Here is an 18,226-nt window from a genome sequence, read left to right on the forward strand (position 1 = left end):
GGTGGGTGAGAACGCGGATAACTGCCCCTGTTCCTTGGTGGGGAGGGGACAGGGACCCATTGAGTCCCATGCACCTCTGGGTGTGCCGCTGCAGGGCCAAGACTGGGGCAAAAGTGACCAGCGCCTGCTCCAGGCCGTGGAGAACAACGATGCCGCCAGAGTAGTTTCGTTGATCGCCCATAAGGGGCTGGTGCCCACAAAACTGGACCCCGAGGGCAAGTCTGCGTGAGTGCCTAAGCCCTGGGACCGGGGAGGCTTTGGACACTCTTCTGGGAGTGACCCCTAACTCACGCCTCCAGGTTTCACTTAGCTGCCATGAGGGGCGCCGCGGGCTGTCTGGAGGTGATGCTGGCTCAAGGCTCAGACGTCATGAGTACAGACGGAGCAGGTACTTCCGCACTGCCTGGGTGATGCAGGGCTGTATCAGCTGTCCAGAGAGGGACCACAGGGCCAACCGTAGGATCTCCCTGCCCACACTGAGTTTGTAGCTCAGCGGGCAGGACACTCAGCAAGCACAGGGCAGTCCTGGGGTCCGGCCGTCCGCCGCTGGCACGCACCTGTTACCCCAGCACTGAGTGGAGGCACAGGCATCAGGAGCTCAAGTGGTCCTCAGCTGTATGTGAGCTGGAGGCCAACTTGGCCTATACGAGACTTACCTTAAACCCAGCATCTGGGTGGCAGGCCAGCCTGGGCTACATAACAAGACCCTGAATGGAAAGACAACAGACTGCACAAAAGTCCCTGGGAGCAGCTGGTTTAAGAAGTAGCTGAGTTTGGAAGTTCAGGCGTGGGAGGGGCTGAGCACACCTGGAGGACACTGCCCATCTCCTCTTCCCTCAGGTTACAACGCCCTTCACCTGGCAGCCAAGTATGGGCACCCTGAGTGCCTGAAGCAACTCTTGGAGGTCCTGATGCCCATTCTCTGTTCATATGGAACTCCGGTTACTTCCCCAAACCCCAGCTGCTCCTGGTCCCCCAGCTTTGTCACTTCTGTTACTGTCATCCAAGTAGGGTCACCTGGGGGGCTGGAAGGTGGGGAAGCGGAAAGAAAGCCAAGGGTCTGGAGAGGTCGCTCAGTGGTTAGAGCACTGGCTGGTCTCAGAGAGGACCAGGGTTCCCAGCACGCACCCACATGGAGGCTCACAACCATCTGTAACTCCAGATCCCAGAGACCCTGCTCCCCCTTCTGGCTTCCTCGGGCACTTATGTGCGCGCACACACACACACACACACACACACACATGTACATGCACACAAAACAGATCTGAAAAAAATAACGAATCTGGCCGGGCGGTGGTGGCACAGCCTTTAATCCCAGCACTCGGGAGGCAGAGGCAGGCGGATCTCTGTGAGTTCGAGACCAGCCTGGTCTACAGAATGAGTTCCAGGACAGCCTCCAAAGCCACAGAGAAACCCTGTCTCAAAAAACCAAAAACAAAAAGAAACAAACAAAAGAATCTGTGGGCCAGTGGGATCTCACCAGGTAGCAGTACTTGCCCCAAGCCTGATGACCTGATTTTGTTCTCTGGGAACCAATGGAAGGAGAGAACAGTCTCCCACAGGTTGTCTTCCGTTCTCGGCAGCATGCACACACAGAAACAAAGGCAACAGGAATTTAAAGAAAAGAGCCCGAGATACAGCAGAGCCCAGGGGAGTGGGGAGGCCCAGATATCAGTCACTCAGGAAATAGAGATGATATCACCCGTCCCTCCTTCCCAGGCTTCCTGCATGGTGGACATTGAGGACAGCAGTGGGTGGACAGCTCTTCACCATGCAGGTGGGTACAGCCAGGGTCTGCCAAATTCAAGGAAGGTTCTCTGCCAATGAAACACGCCCCCAAGCCCCTCACTGGGATTCTAGGGGGGGGCTCCACCCTGACCACGCCCCCAGCCCCCTCATTGGGGATTCTAGGTGGGGCTCTATTTCTGACCTGCAGCCCCAGATCTTTTCTTAAGTTTTCATGGATGTGTGTGGCAGGTGGAGGTCAAAAGGCAGTCTAAGTGTTATGTCAGGGGCCTCCTCCACCTCTTGTGAGGCAGGGACTCTCTGGACCTGGCCTTCACAATTTAAGCTAGGTTGACTGACGAGTAAACCTTGGATCCTTTTGCCTCTGCCTCCCTCAGGTCTCTTACAGACTGAGCCATCTTCCCAGCCCTCTTCTTACTTACATTGATATGGAGTCTCTCTTTGTAGTAGAGGCTAGCCTCGAAGCTGGGGTCCCCGCCCCAGCCTCGGAGCTGCTGGGTGACAGGTGTGGGCTATGGTCTTTAGTTGTTTCGCTAGTTTGGTGTACAGCACAGGGCTCAGCTCGAACCACAGGCTCCATCTGAACCAGGCCTTTTGTACAAAGAAGCAGATGCGCCAGTGGGTGGACAAAGTAGGGTGGCTGGAGCCCCACATCTTTCCAGAACCTCCCGGGTGCCTTGCAGGCAGGCAGCCCCTCCAGCCCAGACCCCGCTGTCCTCAGAGCAGACTGACTGCCGGAGCCCATGAGGACAGGGTCCAGGCCTGCAGACCCCGCGGGGTACAACCCACTGCTCCTGTGTGGGTCCCTAAGTCCCCAGTCAGAGTGGCATCTTCAGGTGGTGTCCATGCCCACAGGCACTCTAGGGGATGTTTTAAAACATTAAATTGCATTTATTTGTTTATTGCAAGATAGGGACGTCTGTGTTATGTGCTTGTGTGAAGTTGGAGGAAGACTTTTGGGAATGGGTTCTGTCTCCCAGCAGGTGTGTACTGGGGATTGAACTCAGGTCGGTGGGCTTGGCAGCAAGCACCTTTACCAGCTGAATAATCTTCCTGGTTCACTTCTATTTATTTATTTATTTATTTATTTTTGGTTTTTCGAGACAGGGTTTCTCTCTGTAGCCCTGGCTGTCCTGGAACTTGCTCTCATAGACCAGGCTGGCCTCGAACTCACAGAGATTTGCCTGCCTCTACCTCCTGAGTGCTGGGATTAAAGGTGCACACTACCCCTGCCTAGCTGATTTAAAAATTTTTTTTCGTTTTTGGCTTTACAAGACAGGGTTTCTCTGTATTGTTTTGGAGGCTGTCGGTCCAGCCTGGCCTCGAACTCACAGAGATCCGCCTGCCTCTGCCTCTCGAGTGCTGGGATTAAAGGCGTGCGCCACCACCGCCCGGCCGTTAAATTAAAAAAAAATGTATTTACAATGTTTTTTATGTGATGAGTATTTTGCTTGCATGCATGTCGGTGCCCTAAGCCGGAAGGGGGCATCACGTCCCCTGGAACTGAAGTCACAGATGGTTCTGAACTACCACGTGGGTGCTGGGAACCAAGCCCAGGTCCTTTGCAGCAGTAGCTGGTGCTCTAACCATTGAACCATTGCTCCAGCCTCCAGCTGCTGGCATGACCGGTGTTAGCTGCCATGCTGCAGAGTGAGTTCCAGACCACCCCAGGCTGCAGACTAAGATCCTGTCTCAGCAACAAACATTAAGGTGTCCACTCAGTTTTCTGTCTCCTGCTTTCCCCAGCGGCTGGCGGCTGTCTGTCCTGCTCACAGCTGCTCTGCTCTTTCAAGGCACACATGAACCCGCGGGATCGGGTGAGCTTCCGGGATCTTGGGGGTATACAATACTATCCTTGGGTGGCAGCCACCAGGCGTCGTCTGCAAGACGAGGGTAACATCACTCATGCCATCTCATCCTCCCTATCAGTCGGGTGCCACGCCCCTCATCATAGCAGCTCAGATGTGTCACACGGATCTGTGCCGTCTCCTTCTACAGCAGGGGGCTGCAGCAAATGACCAGGACCTGCAAGGCAGGTGAGCTCCTCCCTCCCTCCCTTCCCATCATGTGCTGTGTGACTTGGACCTCTCTGAGCCAAGGAACTAGGAAGCCTCTTTCATCTCTTCCTGGTGTGTGTTTGGAGGAGGGTTTAAGGGGTCGGGGACAGCCTCTGCCCCCTCAGCACCCCCTTGCCCCCACAGGACAGCTTTGATGCTGGCATGTGAGGGAGGCAGCCCCGAGACGGTTGAAGTACTCCTGCAGGGTGGAGCCCAGCCGGGCATCACTGATGTACTGGGCCAGGACGCCGCTCACTACGGAGCCCTGACTGGGGACAAATCCATCTTGCAGCTTCTACAGGAGTCTGCGCAGCACGCTTCGCCTCCCAGTGGTGTGCAAGCCCTCCCCTCCTCACGGGTCTCCTTGCAGGCAGTCCCTGGTCATCCCCTTCTTTGCTTGTCACTGATAGTTTCAAGGTACCCGATCTGCTGGGCCATGAAAATTTTCCTTTCCCCTGCTCAGGGCAGTTTCAAGGAGCCCCAGAGGACTTAAGAGTGGTCTGAAGGTCCACTGTGATTCATTGGGTCACCCTTAGTATGGACACTTCCTTTCCTAAGAGGTGACAACCCTCCCTGCCCCCCCTCCACTGCCCTGAGAGTCTGAGGCCCTCCTCACCCAGGGTTCCTTCCACCTTAATGTTCCCGATTCAGAGGCGGGGCTTTGAGGTCCACGCCCGGCGACTAGAGAAGTGTGAGATCTGAGTTCGTGGGTAGCCGAGGCCACATAGTGAGACCCCCCCCACCCCACCCCAGAACGACAACAACAAGAACACTAGTTCTTGGGACGCTGCAGAGCCCTCGAGCACCGGGGACTGACCAGCGCCCTTCCTGGAGCTGGGAACAGAACGGCCCCTGACTCTGCTCCCCTTCTGTCCCAGCCTCTCTAGAGGAAGACTCCGGAGAGGCCTCGTCTCAGGTAGGAACCTGGAAGGGCTGACACTGCTCTGTACCGGCCCCACACTCACTAATCGTCCCCCACCCCAAAGGAAGAGACAGCCGCACAAGGACAGAGCTGTCACCGCTACTCCGGGAAGTGCTGCCGCCCAGTGGCGGTCACGCGAATACCAGCAATCCTACAAACTGGGAACCGTGGGGCTCGGAGCGGTTCAGGCGTAGGAGGAGGAGACGAGCCTGGCCGCCTCCACGCCCCCGCCCCCGGTCCTGTGTGCCAGGCTTCACGGGGATAGAAAATGTCGTAGAGGGCAAGAGAGCCAGGGAAAGGCGCACAGCCAATGCGGGAGACGGGACGAGTGGGGTGTCCGGGAGGGGCTGCGGCCGCTGACGGCTGGGGGATGGCCACAGTGGGCCCCTGAGTGGATCCTGGCCCAGGCCCCTGGACTATGTCCCCCTGTGCCCGCCCCAGAACTCCGTGTCCAGCCATGAGAAGCGAGGGGCCCCCAAGAAGCGCAAGGCACCCCAGCCTCCAGCCAGCATGCCTGTTCCCGTAAGAGATGGGGTGGCCTGGGGTGGGAGGGGGCTCCGCCTCACACCCAGGATGGCACGGCCCGGGATACCTCGCCCAAAGTGACTTCCGCCGGTGGGGAGGGGACAGGACGATCGGGACGCCTATGAGGAGATTGTGCGCCTGCGCCAAGAGCGAGGCCGGCTCCTGCAGAAGATCAGGGGCCTGGAGCAGCACGAGGAGCGGAGGAGAAGGGAGGTTAGGAGGCTGCAAGACCCGAGGTCTGCGTGGGGGGCTATCTCGGCACACCACACCGGCTCCCTCCGCTCCAGGCCCCTCCCTGGCCGCCCCGCACGCCAGCCTCTGCCCTGCCTCTGGGCCTTTGCATGTGGTGTTTGCAGTAGGGAGCGCTGTCTGTCTGCTGTCCCCAAGCTCTGCTCCTCGTAGTCTCTGCTTGTTACCGCTTCCCCAGCCCACCTTATCTAAAGCCACAGCCTCATTGTCAGCTCCCTTCACGTCCACCACAGCGCTAGCCACGCAAAGGCACGACCACGGCACACTCAGGTCAAAGTGCCACGCTCAGAGCGGATAAACGCTGCGTGGATGACTGGCCCAGGGCGAGGAGTGGATGACCGAGTGAGTGATGACCGAGTGAGTGATGACCGAGTGAGTGGATGGAGACCGAGTGAGTGATGACCGAGTGAGTGATGACCGAGTGAGTGGATGGAGCAGGCACTTGAATGAGTGAGCCCACAGCAGGTGCTCAGTGCATGCGGAGAACACTCACGGCTGACAGACACTGGGGGGCGCACGGTTATCCAGCCCCAACCACTTCTGCCCTCAGCCCCTGGAAGCAGAGGCCAGCTCAGTGCGCAGCCTGGAGAGGCAGGTAGGCGGGGCGGGCCACAGCTGGGAGGGCCCAGGGTCCTGGATTTCAGGGCCCAGGGTCCCTAAGTGCTGACCTTGGCTCTGCAGGTGCGGGAGCTGCAGCAGCTGCTGGCGGAGAGGCAGGAGGAGAAGGAGAGCCTGGGCCGGGAGGTGGAGAGCCTGCAGAGCCGCCTGTCCCTGCTGGAGGTGTGTGTGTGGGGGGTAGGGGACACGGCAGAGCCGCCTGTCCCTGCTGGAGGTGTGTGTGTGGGGGGTAGGGGACACGGCAGAGCCGCCTGTCCCTGCGGGATGTGTGTGTGTGGGGGGTAGGGGACACGGCAGAGCCGCCTGTCCCTGCGGGATGTGTGTGTGTGGGGGGTAGGGGACACGGCAGAGCCGCCTGTCCCTGCGGGATGTGTGTGTGTGGGGGGTAGGGGACACGGCAGAGCCGCCTGTCCCTGCTGGAGGTGTGTGTGTGTGGGGGTAGGGGACACGGCAGAGCCGCCTGTCCCTGCGGGAGGTGTGTGTGTGGGGGGGTAGGGGACACGGCAGAGCCGCCTGTCCCTGCTGGAGGTGTGTGTGTGGGGGGGTAGGGGACACGGCAGAGCCGCCTGTCCCTGCGGGAGGTGTGGGGGGGGGTAGGGGACACGGCAAGAAGGCGGGCAGACTGGGATCAAAGACTGGGTGGGGTTGGGGCCTGGAACGGGAATAGAGATGTGGGGAAGTGTGCGGACAGGGACAGGTAGGGGTGGCATGGGCCATCATGAGTGTAAGCGCCCGTGCCGGGGGCCACAGCAGAGGAATGGGAAGGCCAGGGCAGGGGTGGGGAAGCCAGGACGGCCCGGAGCTTGGCAAATGGAATGGAGTGTCAGTCGGTGCTGTGGGAGCTTTGCTCCGGCAGGCACCTCGGTGCAGCCACAATGTCCTGGTCACACACGGCTTCCACAGGCCCACACACCTGTGAGGACTTTCCAAACACACACGACACACGAATCCCACACGCCTTGCGTGTATAAGTCTCACAGTCACACAAGGGCCACACGTCTCAAACCTACCTCACACTGCTCAAAGTGTACAATGAGTCACTGAGATAGACCAGCGGGTACAGGGGCATGCTGCCCTCCACACGGACCGGAGTTCACTTCTGCTCGGGGGAGGAGGGAACAAGTCTCAAGCTGCTCTCTGGCTGCCAGCTACGCACCGTAGCAGATAAACACGAAAGAACTAACACGACTTTGTAAGTGAATCATTCCACAGACATTCAGAGATGACCCTCAGTCGGTGAGGCGCTGGGACTCAAGCTCAGGCAGGCCTTGCCCACAAGCCGGGTGAGCGCTTGCCTAGCGTGGGCAAAGCCCCTGTCCACCCGCCTCTCCGGAGACATGGAGCGCATACTGGGATGTCAGTGAATGCAGCCACACAGTCAGGCGTCTCCAGGGCGTTGTGTGGATAGATATATGAACACCCCAGGTCTGGGAGGTGATGGTATCGGGGCCAGACCTGAAGGTGGACTTTGAACTCCACCCCTAGAACGAGAGAGAGAACACCAGTTACGATGTGGCCACCCTGCAGGATGAGGAGGCTGAGATGCCCGGCTCCCCAGGTGAGCTCTGACCCCTCCACCTCCCCACTGCTGCCCGCCTGGGATTCTGAGGGGCTGTGGCGGGCAGAGGCATGGCCTCGAATGGAGGGTATGATGCCAGGCGAGTGGCGCGCACACAGAGAGAGAGAGAGAGACAGAGACGGAGAGACAGAGACGGAGTGTGTCTCCTGAGCCCTGTCTTTGACGGTGTGTGTTCCCACCTGAATCACTGCTCTCCCCGACCCTGCCAGGCACTGACACGTTGCTGTCAAAGCACCTGCGCGGCCCGGCCGAGGAGCTGGTGGCTTCCCTGCAGGAGCAGGTGGCTCAGCTCACCAGGCAGAACCAGGAGCTGCTGGAGAAGGTCCAGGTAGGGAAACTGAGGCAGTGCTCAGCTCTGGGGACCTTGGGGTGGGCGGGGAACATGGTGAGTGGGTTCCTTAGCCTGCCTGCGTCCCCACCCCAGATTCTTGAGGAGTTTGAGAAGGACGAGGTGCAGATGGCGGGGGACAGTCAGCCGGAGGCGGTTCCTCTGCTGTTGTACGACCTCCTGCGGGCAGAGCTTGAGCAGCTCCGGCAGCAGCACGCCGACGCCATGCACACACTGCAGCAGCGGCAGGAGGTGACCGGGGGCCACGCGGGAGCAGAGACAGCACATACAGAGAGCAGGGACAAGGGGACCTCCACCCAGAATGGCCCCAGCGTCCCGGAGGTCAACGGCACCACGTATCCAGAAACCACAGCAAATGGCACTGCACTCCACACAGGAGGCCCCGTGGGTGTCGGGAGCTCAGAAGCCAGTCATTCGGAGGCGGCGCTCACGGAGTCTGAGGCTACGGGGAAAGGTGGAGTGGCAGCCGATGCCGTGGACACTAGAACCACTGTGATCCAGGCCCTGGACACGAAAGCTGTAGGTGACAACGCTGAAAGCGAGCTGGTGGCCGCGGAAAGCACAGGAGGGAGAGAGAATCCAGGAGTGGAGGCTGACGGGGCGCGTGTGGTGCCCGAGGGGCTCGCGGGTACAGGGATTACAGACGTGGCGGCCACGGGAGCAGAGGCCACGGAATTGCGGGACACCGGAGTCCAGGCCACGGGGGCAGAGACCACGGCAGCGAAGGCCACGGAATTGCGGGACACCGCAGTCCAGGCCACGGGGGCAGAGGCCATGGCAGTGAAGACCGCAGGAGTGCAGGCTACTGTGGCCGAGGTCACAGGAGTGAAGGTCATAGGGGTGCAGGCCACGGAGACCGGGGCCATCGGAGTCAAGGCCACTGGAGCCGAAGCCACCGGGGCGCAGGCCACTGTGACAGAGGGTAAGAGAGGCGAGGCTACGGGAGCGCGGGCCACCGCGATGGAGACCAATGGAGCCGAAGCCACCCGCACCGAGGGCCCCTGCGCTGCGGTCCTGCACCCGGGGGCGGCGGCGGCGGCGCTGCAGGCCGAGCTGGAGGCCCGGATCCTCGGCCTGGAAGAGGCGCTGCGCCGGCGCGAGTGGGAGGCGGCAGCCGAGCTGGAGGCTGCCAGGGGCCTCTTGGCGGAGGCGGAGGCGGAGGCGACCCAGGGGCGGAACCGCGAACTGGAGGCGCTGCGGGAGCTGCTGGCCACGGCCACGGCCACAGGCGAGCACGCACGCGCGGAGGCGGCCGAGTTGCGCCGAGCGCTTTCGGCTTCCGAGGCTCGGGTTGCAGAGCTGAGCTCCGCCCACGCCGCCGCCCGCGAGGAGATGGAGCGCATGCGCGGGACCTGGGTGCCTGCGGACGAGCACGAGCGGGCTCTAGGCGCGCTGCGCGATCACGTGACCCGGCTGCAGGCGCAGCTGGCGGAGCTGGCGCGCAGGCACGAGAGGACCAGCGCGGAGGTTTTCCAGGTGAGCGCACTCGCCTGGCTGCTCTGACGGTGTATTTCCGCATCCAGTGCACATGCGTAGTTTCCGCGAGGCCAGAAGAGGGCGTCGGATCCGAACCTCGGACTTGCAGACTTGAGCCGCAATGTGGGTGCTTGGAACCGAACCTAGGTCTTGTGCAAGAGCAGCCGCTGCTCCGATCCCTTTGCCATCTCTTCAGCCCTTAACTTTTCCATTTAGATGTATTATTCTTTCGTTACGTGTGTGCACACGCTGGTATGGTGAAGCAGTCAGCTGGCAGCCTGTGGGACCCAGTCTTCTCCTTCCACCGTGTGGGTGCTGAGGACCAAACTAACACTGTCAGGCTTTGCTGCAAGCGCCCTTACCCGCTGAGCCATCCCCAAGCTCTGGCCTTCTCCCCCTTTTTTGGGTGTGTGTATGTTGTTTTTATAAGACTCAAGTAGTGCAGGCTGACCTTGAACTCATGACGCTCTTGCCTCCACCTCCCAATTATGCGGATGACAGGTCTCACCAGGACCTGTTTATCCAGCGGCCTGGTGCCCGCTGGGCTTTACCCACTGAGAGCCGTGGGAGCTGAAGACTGTAGCAGACTTGGTGACGCCCAGCTGCGCAGGAAACCCTGTCTCAACAGAACAATGCACACAGAAGAGTCCCTTACGAGGGGGTAGTGTGTGTCCTGAGACAGAGTCGCGCACAGCTGCCTGTGTCCTTGATTCACGATGTAGCCCTCAAACTCCTGATCCTCCTGCCTTAGCCTCCCGAGTACCTGGATCCAGGCTTGCACCACCGACTCAGAAAGCTGAACACAGGCTTAGCCACCTGCCTAGGGACGCACACCTCGTAGCCAGAGGTGCATGGCAGGACCAGAGTGTCCCTGGGGCCGGGTGGGGAAACCGTCCTGGAGGGGGGGGGGCAAAGCCGTCAGCCCTCTGCAGGGGTGGGGAGAACCCTGGATCCGAGCTTCTTTGGGTCTAAATGTCCTGAGAGTCACATGTGGACTTGGGCCACAGGTGCAGCGTGAGGCACTGTTTATGAAGAGCGAGAGGCACGCGGCCGAGGCCCAGCTGGCCACGGCTGAGCAGCAGCTCCGAGGGCTTCGCGCAGAGGCGGAGAGGGCACGCCAGGCCCAGAGCCGTGCCCAGGAGGCCCTGGACAAGGCCAAGGAGAAGGACAGGAAGGTGGGTTCCCTCCGGCTCACTACTGGGGCCTGTCAGCCAAGAAACCAGCATACTTACTCCACGGGAAGTAAGGCACAGAGAAGAGGCTCAGTTAGACCCACTCTGGTTGTCATGGTAACCATGGTACCGGGCGTGGCTCACTTCCTGCTCTCTAATTATCCCCTTTGGAAGTAACAGGCACAGAGAGGTAAGTCCACTCACCAAGGTCACACAGCCACTGAATGGATCGTAAGCTGGGATTCGAACCCAGATTTCCCATCCTTAAGGTTTAGAAGGTTTTAAGACTATACGTATTTCTCTAGTTGGGGGTCAGGGCCTGTGGAGTTCAGAGGACAGCTCACCTACCTCTGTGTTCTCCTTCAACCATGTGCGCCCCAGAGATGGAACTCGGGTAGAGAAACAAGCTTGGCAGCATGAGCCTTACCCACAGGACCCTCACTGGCAACCAGTCGTATCTTTTTCCGTGTGCTCTTTGTGGAGGTCACAGATCCACACGGGGCACCCCATAATGGGAGATTAAAATTCAAGTTGCGTTTACGGGTTACTGAGTGTAGGTAGCCAGGCACTTCCAGACTGTAGTGCTCCCCAGACGGGCCAGCAAGGACTGGCAGCGAGGGGAGGCTGGTGTTTTCTATGAAGGGCCAATAAGACAGTTGTCTGCAGCCGGGCGGTGGTGTGCACGCCTTTAATCCCAGCACTCGGGAGGCAGAGGCAGGCGGATCTCTGTAAGTTCGAGACCAGCCTGGTCTACAGAGAAAGTTCCAGGACAGCCTCCAAAGCCACAGAGAAACCCTGTCTCGAAAAACCAAAGGGGGGAAAAAAAAGATAGTTGTCTGCTTCCTGTTTGCTGCGAGCAGACAGGGACATGTGTCAATAAAACTTTAATGAACATCCAAATGTGATTAGGAATCCTTTCAAGGGTCACCAAATAGATCTTTTTTGGGTCTCTTTTTTTTCTCCCCCAGACATTTAAAAACTCGAGGACCGTTTTCAGCCCTCCAGTTGTACAAATGCAAGTTCCCAGTCAGCTCAGCTCCCGGCTCAAATCAGTGACCTTTTACAAAGCAGAGGTCCCTGGTCCCTGCCTGGCCACTCACGAGTTCCCCCACCCTGCAGATCACAGAACTGTCCAAAGAAGTCTTCACACTGAAGGAGTCTCTCAAGGCACAGCAGGCAGCCCCTGCCAGCTCCCAGGAGGAGGAGGCCCTGCGAGGCCAGATGACAGCTTTGCAGCAGCGGATGGAGGTACCACTCTGCAGCAGGGGAAGGGCGATGGGAGCCACAGACTGGGATGGCTGGCAGGATCCAGGATGGTCAGGGCGCCTCAGGGTCACTTCCCTGACTCGGACATCAGCAGCCGCTGAACATGGGGTTTTGACTCAGGTGGAGACATGTGGGTGTGTCTTGCTGCGGGTGGCCTCCCCTTCCAAATTCTCCTCCTGTCCCGCTCCCCTCCCCTCCCACCTCCCCACCTTTCTTTTGAGGCAGGGTCTCTCGTGGCCCAGGCTGACCTCAATGGCCTCACTATGTAGCCAGGGATGAGCCTAGGCCTCTGAGCCCTTTGCCTCCCCATCCCCGTGTCCACAGGAGGTGGCCCGGGAGCACGGTGCTGTGGTGGCTTTATACCGCTCTCATCTCCTGTGTGCCATTCAGGTGAGTTCCCGCCTCCTGACTCCATGTCAGGGTGCCAACCCAGCTTCATGACTCTGCACTGCCTGGGTCGGTTCCCCTCCGTTCTGGGAGCATCCCTGTGTACAGACAGCTGGGGCAGCGCTGATTCCCTTGGGTTTGAGGACGGGGATTTCTGGGGCACGGGGCTCACCTAGCTGGTGCACCAGGGCTTTTCTCTGCCTGCCAACCCGTCTCACCGCAGGGACAGATGGATGAGGACGTGCAGGGCATTCTCAGCCAGATCCTGCAGATGCAGCGGCTGCAGGCTCAGGGCCGCTGAGGACACAGCTCAGCTGCTCAGCCTCCACCCTTCACCTTTTCAAGCTGAAGCCACAGAGACCACTTTCTCCGTCCCCCAGGGTGATGAATGGACTCATCCTACACTGGGAGACCAGCCTGGGACCAATGGTTCCCAGCTGCTCCATCAGACATGGCTCCCATCTGATATGCTGCTGTGGCACAACCGTCCACCCATGAGTGCAAGCCCACTGTAAGCAGGAGACAGAGCCCGTGTGGGACACTGGGTGAGGGCAGGGGCCTCAGAAGATAGTCTGATATTCTAAACCCAAAACGGCAACAAATGTGAGTGCAATGCAATATTTAAAGAAACCAGGGAATAGAGGTGCAGTTCAGGGGTAAAGGCCCCGCCTAGACTCCCCAGGTGAGGAGCAAAGAAAGTCTGTGTCCAAAAACTTACGAATAAAGAAAGGTCACGTGAGTGAAGGATTCATGAGCTCCAGCTGTATACAATCACAAACACATGTCACACATGGCAAAAACATGTTTTCCACAGAAGCATAAACGTTCAGTTGAATAACAGCAAACAATAAGGTAAACTCTTATCCTCTGCAGCTGGGAGGAGCATGAAAACGGTCCCGGTCCAAGAACAGGTCTGTGTTGAAGAAACTGAAGTCATAAGGCTCTTGTCTTGTTTTCTCCAGTGTACTCAGGCACCCAGACCTGTTTCCCGCCCTGCCTGATCCCACATCTTCTGTCTGTATCTCCTCATCCCAGCTCTTCACCCTGAACACATCCCTGGGGGACCCTGGTGTTGGTGTTCAGGATCATAGACCAAGCTGGTTTAAACCCTTGCTGTCCTGCGCCCACCTCCCAATGCTGGCATGCTAGGTCAGTGCCACCCTAGAAGACGGGGAACTCAGGTGCAGCATGGAGAGGGTGAGCAGTCCTAGGTGAGCCTTAGTGAAATTGCTGGTGAATGTGAGCCACGGGCTTTAAATTTGACCTGGATAGGTAGGGTGTCCTTTTCCCTGTGAGGCGGGGTTCACTCCACTGCATATTGAGTGATGTGTGCCAGAGACCCTTCGCCCGGGAGGAAGAAGTGTGTAGTGTGTGCAGGATGCATGCAGGGACAATTTTGTAGCACACGTTTTGCCACACGGCTAAGCTCTGCAGTGCTGGGACAGTTCTGTGCCTGGGTGGAAGTCAGGGCTGTGTCCCTTCACAAAACTCTGTTCCCTAAGGGAGCAGCTCCTGCTACTCAAGGCTAGCCAATCAGGGCCCCCAGATGGACTGCCGGTTAGAATGGGGTGGGCACCTCCGGTCCACCATGCTATAGGCTCTGTGGCTCTGGATCTGCGGGAGACTGCTGTTTAGATGGAAGTTTCCGACCTTCCAGGCGCTACAGCCATACGACCCCAAATAAACACAGAGACATTAATTATAAACTGTTTGGCCTATTGCTCAGGCTTTTTACTAACAAACTCTTACAGCTTAAATTAACCCATAATTCCTATCTATGTTTAGCCATGTGGCTTAGAACCTTTTCTCAGTAAAGCATCCTCATCTTGCTTCCTCTGTGTCTGGCTAGTGACTGTGTCTCTGCATTTCCTCTTCCCAGAATTCTAGTCTGGTAGCCCCACCTATACTTCCTGCCTGGCTACTGGCCAATCAGTGTTTTATTAAACCAATATGAGGGATAATGTCGCACCTGCTGAGTAGCCTGCATCCGAGAATGTAGCGAGGTGGTCGGGATAGATGACACAGAGACCCATCGGTTGCTTTAAGAAAACTTTATGCTCCCCAAGTCGGCTTAGGAGAACTCCCCAAGAAAAAATGCTTCCCTTTTTAAGGACTTCTGCCATCCATACACACACAATTCTCCAACTGAGCTCTCACATACCTCTCACAGCTCTCACAGACTTCTCACCCTCCTGGCTGGTCGTTAAATCTCCGGCACCAGAATCGGGGAGAAACAGCAGGGAGCAGGAAGAAGCATCTAGCCGTAGGGGGAATCAAAGTCATGGTGTTTCAGTGAGCGAGCCCTTATTGGAGCCCTACCAAGAGCTTTATGGCACTGAATTGTTTTCAGTAAACATGTTTTCAGTAAACATTGTCTTACAGCTGTCTACTCCCAGGCCGAAGGGGAAGTGGGTCTCTGTTCAAGGTCTGGTGTCCCCACAGGATAAATCTTTCTTTTTCTTTTTTTGGTTTTTGAAGACAGAGTTTCTCTTTGTTTTGTTTTTTTTTGTTTGTTTGTTTGTTTTGTTTTTTGTTTTTCGAGACAGGGTTTCTCTGTGGCTTTGGAGGCTGTCCTGGAACTCGCTCTTGTAGACCAGGCTGGTCTCGAACTCACAAAGATCCGCCTGTCTCTGCCTCCCAAGTGCTGGGATTAAAGGCGTGCGCCACCAACGCCCGGCCAGAGTTTCTCTTTGTAACAGCCCTTGTTGTCCTGGAACTCGCTCTGTAGACCAGGCTGGCCTTGAACTCAGAGATCTGCCTGCCTCTGTCTCTTGAGTACTGGGATTAAAGTATGAGACACTGCCTCCCGGCCTGAGTGATAAATATTTACAGTGTATAAGAACATTATTCCACGTCATTTCCCCCTTTTTTTCTTTTCAAAACAAGAACCCTGAATCCAATCTCCTTTGTTTAGCTTTCTTCTTGGCTATTATCCATAGCAAGAATGAACTCACAGCCTCTCATTTCCCACTTTTCCAAAGTAGCATGTCTTTTGACTTAAATTTTGAAGTCAAGGCATTTTCAAAATATATAGGTTGGATTAATCTAGCAACATTATTTATAATCAAATATTTGCTAGTAGCTGTTGCTCCTTCCTCATCAGTCAAACAATTCAAAGACAACACAATAACAGCCAGATTCTCTGTGTATTTTCCATCTTTTTTTTTTTTTTTTTTGGTTTTTCGAGACAGGGTTTCTCTGTGGCTTTGGAGGCTGTTCTGGAACTCACTTTGTAGACCAGGCTGTATTTTCCATTTTTATGTGGCTTTTATTACTCTATTTCTTTTATTTTTCATCATCATCATTTTTTGAGACAGAGTTTCTCAGTGTAACAGTCCTGGTTGTCCTGGAACTCTCTTTGTAGACCAGGCTGGCCTCGAACTCAGAGATTCTCCTGCCTCTACCTCCCAAGTGCTGGGATTAAAGGCATGTGCCACCAACGCCAGCTCTATTTGTTTGTAAAGGACTTTCTCTATACTTTTTCTTTTCTCTCCCAAGCCTACGTATATTTTAAGCACACTATAAACTGTTTAGAGGTTTTCTTCATGAGTCAGTCTTTACTTTTTTGAATACATGAGTCTTTAATCTGTTCAACAGAATGACTAGAATTAAAGTGGTGGCTGGTTCTGCCTTATTCCTTGGCTTCCTTGAGAGTCTAACTGCATAGTGGAGGTACTGTCATGGTCTTGACCTCCCTTTGTTGGGGTACCCCGAATTGAGGAGGGGTCCCCAAGCTGGATTCGTCACACCAAGAATCAAAAGTCCACGTGCCAATTGATGCAACACGCGAGAGGCTTTAATTAGGCATCTGCAGATGGGCCTCTCGGTCAGCTTTTAGACCGATTGGCCCTGAGGTTCAGTTACAATCAGCTTTTAAAGACAAAAACCACAAGCTTTTGGGAGGGGTCCCTATCTCGTGACGGGGAAGGGGGTACATGACTCCTGACCCGGGGAAGTAGATGTCTTCCTGACCTACATGTTGTAAATTCCTCAAACCTTGGCATGAGTTAATCATCTCTCCCTAAGTAAATAGTGTTATCTCCTTGTTTCCCACTAATCTTGTTTGCCCATCTCTGACGCCCTGGTCAGTTCTTCACAGATGGTCAGCAGCCCAGAATTGGCCTTTTGTGCGTTTACAGCCCTTCTGCAATTAAGGTTGCTAAACCATACATTCCATTCTGTGGTGTGGCCGGCTCCTGGGATGGGGTCCTTTGTTCACTTCCCAAGTTCTCTAGTGGGGTGCCCTCCCTGTTTAAGCTTATATTTTATTTCTATAAATTCGGGGTCTTTCACCTTGTTCCTATATTCCCTCCCTCTTCCCTTCAGTTGGATTCTGGGAGCTCGGCCTGTGACTTGGTTGTGATTCTCTGCCTCCTGTCCCATCAATTACTGGATAAAGGCTCTGATACTTGGGGTGTTCACCAATCTGATTACAGAGGTAGGCTAGCTTGGGATCCTCTCCATCGGGAACTTCACCACTTTTTCTAGGAGTCTTAGCTGGGGTCATCCTTTTGGATTCTTGGGAATTACCCTAGTACCAGGTTTCTTCCAACCCCATAGTGGTTCTATTATCTTTCATTGCTCTTTCCCTGCATCCCTCACCCCAACCATCCATTTCCCTCATAGCCTCACCCCTCCCCTTCCCCCAATTACCCTCATTTCCAGTTTACCCAGTAGATCTCATCTAATTTCCCTTTTTTTTGAGACAGGTTTCTCTCTGTAATTCTGGCTGTTCTGGAACTTGCTCCATAGACCAGACTGGCTGTGAAGTCACAGAAATTCACCTGCCTCTGCCTCCTGAGTGCTGGGACTAAAGGCGTGAGCTACCACCACCCAGCCCACCTTTTTGTTTGTTTTTCAGATTTATTTATTATGTATATAGTGTTCTGTCTGCATGTATGTCCACAGGCCAGAAGAGGGCACCAGATCTCATTACAGATGGTTGTGAACAACCATGTGGTTGCTGGGAATTGAACTCGAGTCCTCTGGAAGTGCTCTTAACCTCTGAGCCATCTCTCCAGCCCTTTTTTGTTGTTGTTGTTTTCAAATAATTGTCGTTTTAGTGTTCTATGTGCTCTTTCAATTATATCCTGGCTTTGTGGATTTTAAAGAATGCCTATAATATGATTACCATTCCATCCCTTACAGAAGTTCTCCAATGTCTGCATATATGATGGTCCACTGTTAGATTTTATAGAAGTAGGCACTCCCACAACAGTAAAAGTTTGTATAAGAGAAGAGCAAAATGCAGAAGCATTCTCTGAGGACTGAGTAGCTGCCCAAATAATTTTGGAATATGCATCATTGTATACAGTACAGCATGTGAGGCACAAAATCGAAGTGGTTGGCACCCATTTGCCGTAATTCATTAGTGTTTTTAACTCGGGCAACTCCGGTTATGACCATGACAGTGTAAGAGAGCACATCCCTGAAAAATTTGCCTCACTGGCTTAAGCTGGATGGGGCACTGTACATGAGGTCAGTTAGTATGAGTGAGTAGGTCCTGCTCTGGAGAAGTAAAAATCAGGCAGATTCATGCCTGGCTTGCTTATTTCTTTCTGCAATAAAAACAGGGAGGTTAGAGTGTGTATCAGTATGAGTAATAAACAAAGGACGTGTGAAGATTTTAACCTGATGCATTTCCTATAGTCATGGGAACATAACAGGTGTGAAGACAAAACTGGAGCAATTTCTGTTGTTGGAAACAACTCAACTATGTACACAGAATCTGAAGCAGTATTTAAGGGTTAATGAATTAACTGAAACAGATGAATCAAAACACCAGTCTGGATTCAAATAGCTTTAGTCGTTTTCTTGCCTCACAAGGTAATGTGTAAGGACTGTGTAATAAAACCTCCTAGAGTTTTAAATAGTATGGTT

The 18,226-nt window shown here is 55.4% G+C and overlaps 1 protein-coding gene across 26 annotated transcripts in view; it reads left to right on the forward strand.

Annotated features, from left to right (window-relative positions):
• The window catches only part of Ankrd24 (ankyrin repeat domain 24), a 32,375-nt gene that overhangs the window by 4,761 nt on the left and 9,388 nt on the right, over positions 1–18,226 (forward strand). For 5 of the 26 annotated variants that reach the window (XM_040737981.1, XM_040737985.1, XM_040737986.1 and 2 more), the window contains 20 exons: positions 95–225; positions 300–388; positions 841–905; positions 1,720–1,777; positions 3,493–3,563; positions 3,676–3,782; positions 3,948–4,135; positions 4,682–4,719; positions 5,167–5,247; positions 5,356–5,463; positions 6,050–6,094; positions 6,181–6,279; positions 7,603–7,675; positions 7,906–8,024; positions 8,121–9,521; positions 10,529–10,696; positions 11,813–11,941; positions 12,284–12,349; positions 12,727–12,857; positions 13,220–14,048. In XM_040737981.1, coding sequence (XP_040593915.1) covers positions 95–225; positions 300–388; positions 841–905; positions 1,720–1,777; positions 3,493–3,563; positions 3,676–3,782; positions 3,948–4,135; positions 4,682–4,719; positions 5,167–5,247; positions 5,356–5,463; positions 6,050–6,094; positions 6,181–6,279; positions 7,603–7,675; positions 7,906–8,024; positions 8,121–9,521; positions 10,529–10,696; positions 11,813–11,941; positions 12,284–12,349; positions 12,727–12,857; positions 13,220–13,268 — 3,216 coding nt within the window. In that variant the 3' untranslated portion in view covers positions 13,269–14,048. Of the gene's footprint in view, positions 1–91; positions 226–299; positions 389–840; positions 906–1,719; positions 1,778–3,492; positions 3,564–3,675; positions 3,783–3,947; positions 4,136–4,681; positions 4,720–5,166; positions 5,248–5,355; positions 5,464–6,049; positions 6,095–6,180; positions 6,280–7,602; positions 7,676–7,905; positions 8,025–8,120; positions 9,522–10,022; positions 10,369–10,528; positions 10,697–11,812; positions 11,942–12,283; positions 12,350–12,569; positions 12,871–13,219; positions 14,049–16,672; positions 16,785–17,055; positions 17,112–18,226 lie in introns of those variants that run through there. The other 21 variants (XM_040737996.1, XM_040737998.1, XM_040737997.1 and 18 more) reach the window with 14 other exon arrangements.

This window comes from Mesocricetus auratus, unplaced genomic scaffold, assembly GCF_017639785.1.
Source record: "Mesocricetus auratus isolate SY011 unplaced genomic scaffold, BCM_Maur_2.0 Super-Scaffold_100676, whole genome shotgun sequence".
NCBI classification, from domain to species: Eukaryota; Metazoa; Chordata; class Mammalia; order Rodentia; family Cricetidae; genus Mesocricetus; species Mesocricetus auratus.